Source organism: Micromesistius poutassou (genome assembly GCF_964030765.1).
Source record: "Micromesistius poutassou genome assembly, chromosome: 3".
NCBI classification, from domain to species: Eukaryota; Metazoa; Chordata; class Actinopteri; order Gadiformes; family Gadidae; genus Micromesistius; species Micromesistius poutassou.
This window is the reverse complement of record NC_140273.1, coordinates 21,390,146-21,400,568: the sequence shown is the minus strand read 5'-3', so window position 1 is coordinate 21,400,568 and position 10,423 is coordinate 21,390,146. Positions and strand designations below refer to the sequence as shown.

The 10,423-nt window shown below is 45.4% G+C and overlaps 1 protein-coding gene across 1 annotated transcript in view; it reads right to left on the bottom strand.

Annotated features, from left to right (window-relative positions):
• Positions 1-1,027: 1,027 nt before the first annotated feature.
• LOC311341147 (adhesion G protein-coupled receptor L3-like) overlaps positions 1,028-10,423 on the bottom strand; it is a gene marked incomplete at its 3' end in the record, with an annotated part of 76,901 nt that continues 67,505 nt past the window's right edge. The window contains exons 10-11 of the mRNA XM_084466041.1: positions 6,174-6,357; positions 1,028-1,038 (exon numbers count right to left, since the gene is read on the bottom strand). Of these exons, the coding sequence (XP_084322167.1) occupies positions 1,028-1,038; positions 6,174-6,357 (195 nt within the window). The remainder of the gene's footprint in view (positions 1,039-6,173; positions 6,358-10,423) is intronic.

The window sequence follows — 10,423 nt, the reverse complement described above, 5'->3', positions numbered from 1 at the left end:
GGTCCGTAACCGCGACATAACACAGATAAGTCTCTCTCTCTCTCTCTCTCTCTCTCTCTCTATATATATATATAAATATCTCTCTTTGCCGCTCTCTCTCTCCCTTTCTCCCTTCTCTCTCTCTCCTCCTCATTCTCTGCCTCTCTCTTCTTTAACATTCATGAATGCTTTACAGATTTGTAATGTTGTACAGAGAAGATGAAGAAAAAGAATGAGGGCCTGATTATACCTTTGATATTCAGCGGCCTCTCTCCTCGGGTGTGACTTATTCCGGAAGCGGCTCTTTGTTAGCGGCGGGAATTGACATGCTGATCAAACACACAACGGTGCGCGGCCGAGATGGGAATGAAAGCAAAGTGAACCCCCCCTTTTTCAGCTGGAATCCGAACACTACGAGATTGAAATGAAATGTGTTTTGTGCCGAGAGTTTTAAGAAAGAGGAGGAGGTGTGGTCCCCATGGTTACGGCTCCCGACAACGTACTTATTTTTAAGCGTGTGACGCCGTTGTATGTGTGCTTTAGAATGAGCGAGTTGTACGTGAAATGCGACTGACATGGTGGCGTTATACTATAGGTGTTCCCAGAAGCTTAACCCTCTCTGGGACGTCAACCACTGCCCAGACGGAGCTCCGTACCGCCACACACACCCCTAGTAAAGTGTTCCTTCTGGGCACTGGTTTCACTTAGTCATGAGGTCGAGGTGACCGCAAATAGGCACTTCAACATCACCAAAAGATCGGGACCGGAGTTCGAAGTAAAACGTTTACAAACTGATTGACTGGGACTGCCAACCCGTTTCTCAAAATGATGTGTGTGAGGTGTTTAGTTAAGGAACAGTGACCAAACGGAACAGACTACCAGGGTGAAGCTCATAATGAAGGCATAATCAGGTGTATACAAAAGCAACATGATTTAAGGTTCACTGGCACTTTAAGAAAAGGAGAGCAGAGTGGAGGAGGAATATGTGGTATTGAAAACAGAGATGTGAAAAATGAGGGAGAGAGGAGGAGAGAGGTGACGATCGACATTAGGGGAAGCCTGGGATGGAGAACAAAAAGGAAAGAAAGGAAAAGATGAGTGTGGGTGTGTGTCTGTGTGTGTGCATGCGTGCGTGCGTGTGTGTGTGTATGTGTGTGTGTGTGTGTGAAAATATTATGTGTTCTGTGATAGCAGATAGAGACTTTGCTTTGCCAAAAAGAGAGAAAAAGGCAGGAGGAGGAGGAGAAAGACAGACATAAACATGGCGGTGATATGAAAAACACGAGATGAAAATACTGGCAGGGGGACAGAGCAACACAATGAACAGACCGGGTAAGTGTCCTGCAACAGCGAGACTAAACATTTAGTGTGTGTGCAATGACACACAGCCCAAAATCACATCCAGATACTCAACACAGGCACTGAAATACCTCTTTCTGTCTTTCTCTTTGTCTTTCCTTTTCACACACACACACACACACACATACACATACACACACACACACACACACACACACACACACACACACACACAGAAACACACAGGCATGCACAAACACAGAAACACACAGATACACAAACACATGCACACACGTATACACGGGCACATACCGAAACACACACAGATGCACAAACAGAAACACAGGCATGCACACACATGCACACACACACACACACACTGAAATATGACCTTCTGTCTTTCATTTTCTTTTTGCCAGTGATGCATACCATTATTCAGACTATTTCTCTATTGTTACATAAAATGTACATATAGTCACAGCCAGACACATACACACACACACACACACGCAAGCACACAGTGGCGCCATTCTGGCACCCTAGGCGAGATCTACAACCACCACCCCCCCCAACAACCCCTGCTTTGTCTTAGCATCCTCTTTTAAAATCAACATTTTAATGAGTTCTTCCTTTCAATGTATTTTAGGGAGAGGGGTAAGGGGGGGGAGAGAGAGAGAGAGAGAGAAAGAGAGAAAGAGAGAAAGAGGGAGATTGTGTGACGAGAGAGGGAAGGAGCAGGAGAGGGAGAGATAGTGTGATGAGGGAGGGAGGGGGAGTTGTGTGATGAAAGAGGGAGAGATAGTGTAATAATAGAGCGAGAGAGAGAGTGTGATGATGAGAGAGTGAGAGTGAGATAGTGAGATGAGAGAGTGAGAGAGCGATAGTGTGATGATGAGAGAGTGAGAGAGAGATAGTGAGATGAGAGAGGGAGAGAGAGACAGAGAGAGATAGTGTGATGAGAGAGGGAGAGAGAGATAGTGTGACGATGAGAGAGTGAGAGAGTGATAGTGTGATGAGAGCGGGAGAGGGAGATAGTGTGATGATGAGAGAGAGAGAGAGATAGTGTGATGATGAGAGCGAGAGAGACAGAGAGAGATAGTGTGATGAGAGGGAGAGAGAGATAGTGTGAGGAGAGAGGGAGAGAGAGATAGTGTGATGAGAGAGGGAGAGCGAGGTAGAGAGAAAAGGAAGGGAGGAGTGAGAGAGAGTGTGATGAGAGGCAGTATCTGGGCCGGTTATGAATAAAGGGAGAGATAATCAGGAGGATCTTCCCACTGGATTAGCTGGGAGGGAAGATTAACGGTATAAAGGAAGCGCAGCACGGAGACCACATTTCTCTTTTTTAAGTTCTCCGGAAACGCTGTAGCCTACATCTCCATCCATGCCAGGTTTATACAACAGCATTGATGAGTTACGTTAAGTGGAATTAAAAGTAGAGACAGCGCTATAAGTTATGTAAGGTATTGCTGTGTGTAGACTGTGTGTTGAGTGGAAGAAAGGGCTGCCCATGGTATTACTGCACCACCCAACATATCTGACAGTATTGTACAGCAGTATCATCCAATATTGTCACGTTGTAAGAACTGCATGTGCATTGCTTAGTATGGAAGAAACTATGTTACTTATTGTCACGAGATAAATCGCTCATCCATCCTCCTCACATCAAGTTGAAGACTTTGAACATCAAGACAAAGAAAGTTATTGCCTCATGTGAGATCATGTGACCTTGAAAGTGAAACCATGATGTCATAGATCGTTGAAGTGGAAATGATCAGGAGGAGAAAGTGATTCATGCTTTGCTCGGTTCCATTATATTCCCCCATCTTTTATCATAACTCTGCCTCCCACATGTGCCTCCTCCCCGTCTCTCGCCTCCTCCACTCCACTCTCCCCTTCTGCACTCCATCTCCCTTCCTTCTCCTCCCCTCCTGTCGCCTCACTTCCTCTCCACTCCTCCCCTCTCCTCCTTTTGCCTCACCTTCTCTCCACTCCTCACGTCGTCTCCACTCCCCCCCTCCCCTTCTCTGGCCTCCCTCCTCCTCTCCACTCCTCTCTCCTCGGGCCTCCCTCCTCCTCTCCACTCCTCTCTCCTCTGACCTCCCTCCTCCCCTCCCCTCCTCTCCCCTCCTCTCCCCTCCTCCGGCCTTCCTCCTACCCTCCCCTCCTCTCCCCTCCCCTCCTCTGGCCTCCCTCCTCCCCTCCCCTCCCCTCCTCTCCCCTCCCCTGGCCTCCCTCCTCCCCTCCCCTCCTCCCCTCACCTCCACGGCTCACCACTCCGTCTCCCCCCTCACCTCCCACCTGTTATTCTGTCCTTCAGGTTGGAAGCCCAGCCAGGCCTGCCCACTCCCACTATCACAGGGAGCAGAGGCTGATACGGCATGGTACATTATATATATATATATATAGCCACACACTCTGGGATATTTTCTATTTTATTGAATGTATTTATTTATATATATTTATAAAATAAATAAATAAATGCAATTACATACATAATATTTTATATGTATATATATATATATATATAAAGTAAATTATAAATTAAAATACATGCAATAAAATCAAACATTTTCAAAAGTGGTAGCTCCCACCAAAAGAAGGGATGAGGGGAAGCTGATTCCAGCTGTAGCTGTGGCTCCCGAGCGGAGGAGAGAGAACAGAGGTAAGTCACTTTTGTTCTACGAATTGCATTTCAGCATGTTTAGCCTTTGTTCACTCACGAGAGGATCAGCTATGATAGACATTAGAGAGAGAGAGAGAGAGAGAGAGGAGAGAGAGAGAGAGAGAGAGAGGGAGAGGGAGACAGATAGACAGAGAGATAGAGAGAGATGGAAGGATTGAGAAACAGAATACTGAGCGATAGGAGGAGAGACAACAAACGCGACGGAGATACAGAGAGAGATAGAAAGAGAGAGAGAAAGAGAGAAAGAGGGACAGACAGAGCGAGAGAGAGAGAGAGAGAGAGAGAGAGAGAGAGAGAGAGAGAGAGAGAGACAGAAAAAAAGATGTCCATTCAGAAAGAATCAGCAGTATAGAAAGAGACAGAGAGACAGTAAGAGAGACAGAGAGAGAGAAAGAAAGACAGTGGGAAAGAAAGAGAGACAGAGACCGAGAGAGAGAGAGAGAGAGAGAGCGAGAGGGAGGGGGTGTAAATGTGCACAGAGGCATAATAACTAGCTTTCTTCTGCATTGTCAATTCCGCCTACGATTGAAGGGAAAGAAAAATAAAACCGCAAAGCAAGAACCATTGTCTGGGGCTCACCACTCGTGTGTGTACGCGTGGCCTAGAGGCCATGTTTGCTGCATCTCGGTGAATATGCACCACTGACCAGCTCCCCCCTTCGACCACCCAGCCGGCCCCCCCGTCTCTGATGACCTCAAGGCTGAAGGCTGTGTATATGTCCTGGGTGTACGTAACACACTGTGTCTGTGTGTGTGTGTGTGTGTGTGTGTGTGTGTGTGTGTGTGTGTGTGTGTGTGTGTGTGTCTGTGTGTGTGTGTGTGACGACTCCCACTGCACTTACTCACCACTATACCTTCAGTGATGTCCCCATTATCTGTTACTCTCACCATGACAGGAAGGAGAAGGGGGCCATGTGAAATATATACTCACATATATAGCATTACATAACATTTGATATTAATGCAACCAGTGTAGGAAATCAGATGTATTCATGTTTTCGTTATGTAAAAAAGAGAAAATGGAATAAATTAATTGTGACCTTTAGCGAGTGGCAGATGCAAAAAATGCAAAAATAATATGAATATGCAATTGATTGGGAAGCCACAGTGGTGGCGGTGCCAGGAGAAGCAGTAGTAAAAGCGGTAGCTGCAGCAATAGGATTTGATCCATAAAGTTTACAGGCAAATCTGGTTGAAAAAAAACCCCAGACAAAGAAATGAAGGAGAACACAGTTCTTCATTGTGTGGTGGTGTTCCAGTCAGCATGAGAACATAGGGTCAGTGGTAGTAGATCCAGTCGGCTGTAAAGCAGTAGGAGCGCTTGTGTCGTGTATGAAGCCCTCACACTGCAGCATGTTATTATTGTCCATTCATCCAAACCTTATCACAGACACACAGCTACGGCCCTCTCTCTCCCAGACACCTTGTTGCACCCACTCAGATACGTTTCAGCTTAACCCTTGTATGTGTGCGCTCGAGTGTATATGTGTGTGTGTCTGTGTGTGTGTGTGTGTGTGTGTGTGCGTGTGTGTGTGCATGGTTGTATTTTTATGTGTTTGTGTGAGTGTGCATGTGTATGTGCAAACAATGTGTTTGTGTGTGTAGGATAATCCTTGCATCCACATATGTGCCTCCTTACTTTCTCCACTCCCTAAGACATCACAGCATTATTCTGCCCTACTTCCTCACTGCGGCGTTCATCACACGTGGATGTGGATGATGTTGCCCAGGGGGCCACTGCCAACATGTGAGCTATGTTGTTGTGTCTTAATAATGGACCAGACGCACACACTGAGCTGATTGACACATCCGTGGTGGGGCTTGGTTGGAAAAGAATATGTATTCATACAATATACAGTACATGTACAATGCAGACACACACACACACACAGACACACACACCAAGGGCAATACAGCAAATAATTGCGTATTGAAGTCATGTATATTTCTATTAAGCAACTTATTAGTTATACATTCCCTCATGGGAATGTGTCTCAAGCACCACTGAACAATATCTTGTGATGAATAAGACTCGCAGATTGTTAAATATAGCACAGAACATGAATACTGCACACAAAAACACAAACTAAAACAAGCCGTCGGATTCAGAACTGAATTTCCACTCCGAAACGTCCCCCGAGCTCAAGGTCGTCCCTGATCACGACTCACTCATAGGGAAACAACGACGGAGCGACGGGGGGGTTCAAACTCACGGATGTTCTCGGCCGTCTCCTGGATGGTGTCGACCTTCAGCAGGTTGTCGGCCAGCATGAAGGCGCCGGCCTCCACCGTGTCCAGCAGCAGCGTGGCCGAGTGCAGCTGCTCACTGGTGGGCAGCTGCCTCCACGCCGCCTGGGCGCGCGGCTGCAGCAGGTTGTTCACCGTGTCCACCATGGCCTGGAGACGCAGAACCAGACAGCACAACACTCAGAGCCACAGACAGAGGGACAGAGCCAACGCGGATGAACTCGTACCAGCTAGCGGTCGTACGTGTTTAGCTAATGCTAACTTTAGCTGATTGGCTCATGCTAAACCAACTGTGCCTGGACATGGCGCTCAGGCCGAGACAGAGCTGAGGCTAATACAAAAATGAACAGCTTATAATGTTCATTTTTAGCTAAACTAACTTTAGCAATTAGTTTGTGCTAAAAAAAAAAAAAAAGTATACCTGGACATGTCGCTCAGGCTCGGACAGAGTTAATGCTAATGCAACAATATGATCTAGTGATGCTTATGTGAGCTATTTCTATGTAACTATAAACAACTGTTTCTGGATGTCTTAGCTTTACATAACTGTTAGTTATATGCCGATGCTTTCATATTGTACACACACTGTATAAAAAATCATTAAAAAAATATGTATATATATATACACACAATATTACGATAGGTATGAAGCAAAAGGCATTGCTCATTGGAAAATCATATGTCATCTTGATGGATCATGCAAAAAAACATAAGAATGACGAACAGATGGACACTTAGCATGCGTCCTCATGTGTGCCATGAGGACGCATGGATGCCATGAGGACGCATATATCCTGCGGATATATAATTATTGTGGAATTCAACACTTGGATGTTTTTTTTATTTGGTCATTTCCTTGGATATGTTTATAGAGATGCAAGCAATGTTTAGGACAAATCTATGTTGTAATACTGGCCGCCAAAGTAGTCTTATTATTATTATAATTAGCTGAATTAGATTCAGCAACCGATCCAAAATCCAGACTTGTGTTTATATATTGAATGGAAATGTACTCTTAAGAAGCTGTAGAGAAACACGACAGACTAGGGAGCAATTAGTCCAGGAATTCAAAAAACCTGATGAACTGTTTACCATTTAAATGTTTAGTTTCAGCCCAACTTGCAATGCTGGTGGGCTGAAACCACACACACACACACACACACACACACACACACACACACACACACACATACACACCATACATACATACATACATACATACATACATACATACATACATACATACACCCCAGAGATGGAAATGAACTTTTTTGCCCACCGGCTACTGTGGCAGGTGGATTTAAAAATCGACCAGCCACTCAACTTTTTTACCAGACACTTTTTAAATGCAATATTTTTTTATTTATGCGTTAGTATTAAACAATATAATAGTAAGAATAGCTAAGAAAAGTGTTTTTCATACACATTATTTTTTCCATCAGAAGTGATTTCTACCGAAGTAGAAACTGAGGAACTGAGTTGCAAATGTTACACTCTTACTGCATATGATAAACAATACACAGGTATCTGCCATGTTAAGTCATGTTTATTTCAAAACATTTTATAATTGAACACAGACCCCCCTATGGACTAAAATTTATATCACGGTATGATTTGAGAAATAGACGGTAACGGTATTATATCACAGTATGTTCATTTTATCTTCTAATTTCTATAAAAATGCTTCTGAAGGGGTATCAGCCAATCAGCGTTCACTCCCTGCAGTCCAGAGTGAATCGCAGCAGGATGAGAAAGTGGTTGTTGCCGTTTGCGGACTCCCGGAGCTCTATATCTAAATAATATAATATAATATAATATGATATAATATAATATATAGGTATCTATATAATATAATATATAATATCATGGCTAAAAGCTGTGTGCGCCTCCGGATGATATTATGAATTAAAGACTGCATTGGCGGAGAAGGTATTGGGGGAAAGGAACTTTGGCTTTGACTCTCTGAAGTCCAGATTGAACGGCGACTTCAGATTGATGTGGAAGGACCAGAGATGTCGGAGAACCCAATGCAGTCTTTAAGATAGCTCCAGGACGCCCGCCGGAGCTCCCGGAGTGTTCTAGAATATCTTATAGAACATGACCAAAATCTGCGTACGCCTCGGGAGTGTATTACGAATAAACGACTGCGTCTCTGGCACTACGTTGCTTCTTTAGCGCTCTTTAAGTTAGAAAATCAAAAGAAAAAGAAAGCGCTCATCTAGCCTCCCGGTCACAGCGGTCACACGGTAACATCAAAATCCATATTGTAGCGCAAATTCACACCGGTTTAGTCACTATACCGTTTATACTGTACAGTACACCCCTAGATATGCAAATTCGATCGGCTGCCACAGTGGCGGGCATAGTGACACAATTTACCCGCAGCATACAAATAGCATACAAATCTACCCGCATATGGCGTGTGGCGGGTTTAAATTTCCATCCCTGATACACACACACACACACACACACACACATTCTCACATACACAGACACACACATACACACACACACACACATACACATACAGACACACACACGCAATCCCCACACAGATCTTAGGAGAGAGAGAGAGAGAGATGGAGTGGAAAATGGGAGTGAGGCAGAAGTAGAGAGTGGGAGGGACGGCGTAGAGGAGAGGGGGAAGGGGGGGGGGAGAGAGAGGTGTGAGGTGGGAGCCTTAGGAAAGGGGATAAAACAGCCCAGTGATTCCATGGTGACAGGCGTCTACAGGGGGAGAGGGAGGAGGGAGGGAGCAAATACAGGTGCTATCAGACACAACTCGGTCTCGCGCCATACTCCCCCTCTGTTCCTCTCTGTGTGTCATTCACTGAAATCTATCTCTTTACGCCTTCCTGTTCTTCACGTGCGCAGACGCACAGACGCGCACACACACACATGCACACACACATACACACACACATACACACACTCACTCATTCTCGCAATGTGTTTATATCCAGCTCACTCTCCCGCTCACTCTGTGTTTATGTCTCTCTCTCGCTCTCTCTCTCTAGGGGCGAGCCAGCGAGCGGCTTAGTGGAAAAAGGAACACAGGTGTCGTTGTGCACACAAACAGGGTCTCTAGCGGGGGAGTGCAGGGGCCGTGGGGAGACAGACGTTACTTTATTGAAGTCCTCCCAGTAAAACCACTTGACTCCCCCTTTCCTGATCTGCCTGGGGAGCAGAGAGAGGCGGACAGTCCAGGAAGGAGGAATAGAGGGAGGGGTGGTGGTGAAGAAAGAGATACTGGAAGAGAGAGCGAGACCGAGCGAGAGAGTGATTCCCACACAGTCCTAACCGTCGCTCCCCCTGAGCCCCAAATCCCTTTAAGTGAGTATCCACACCAGCACAACAATAAAGAAGTAATAAAGAAGCATCTTAAATCACACAGGAGTGCCTTTGTACATGCACCCTGCCCTCCACACACACACACACACACTGCACGCACACGCACATGCACGCACACACATGTACACACACACACACACAGGCACGCACGCAAACACATGCACACACAGACACAAACATACTGCACACACACACACACACATACACACACACACACACACCGCACTCACTCACACACACACACACACACACACACACACACACACACACACACAACCTTGAGAAACCTCTGCACAAGATTTGGGCGAGAGTGATGAGGAAGTGGCCGATTGCTGACTAATTGGGTGCAGAATAAATGAGAGATATAAAGTGCTTAAGGAGGCAATTGCAAAACATAATAAACAATTAGAAAGGACAATTACTCACAACTGTTTCGTGTTCCGGAACACAATATCTACCTAATCCATTTTTTTGATATGTCATACAGGAATCTGGTGATGAGCCAAAGAGCTAATAATATTATGTTAGCAGAAGCTGCTTTGGAGCTATCTACTAATTAGCAGGGATGCATATCAGATGAGTACTGGGAGGGCTACATGTAAATAACAACTAATTAATCCACTTTCTAGGCATATACACAGAATAACAGGGAGTGGATACACACATGCATATGCATGCACAACCACACACACACACCTACACCGATACATGCACACACACACACACACACACACACACACACACACACACACACACACATACACACAGACACCACAAACACCTACACAGGCACACCCACAAACACCTACACACGCACAGGCACACCCACAAACACCTACACACGCACACCCACCTACACACAGAC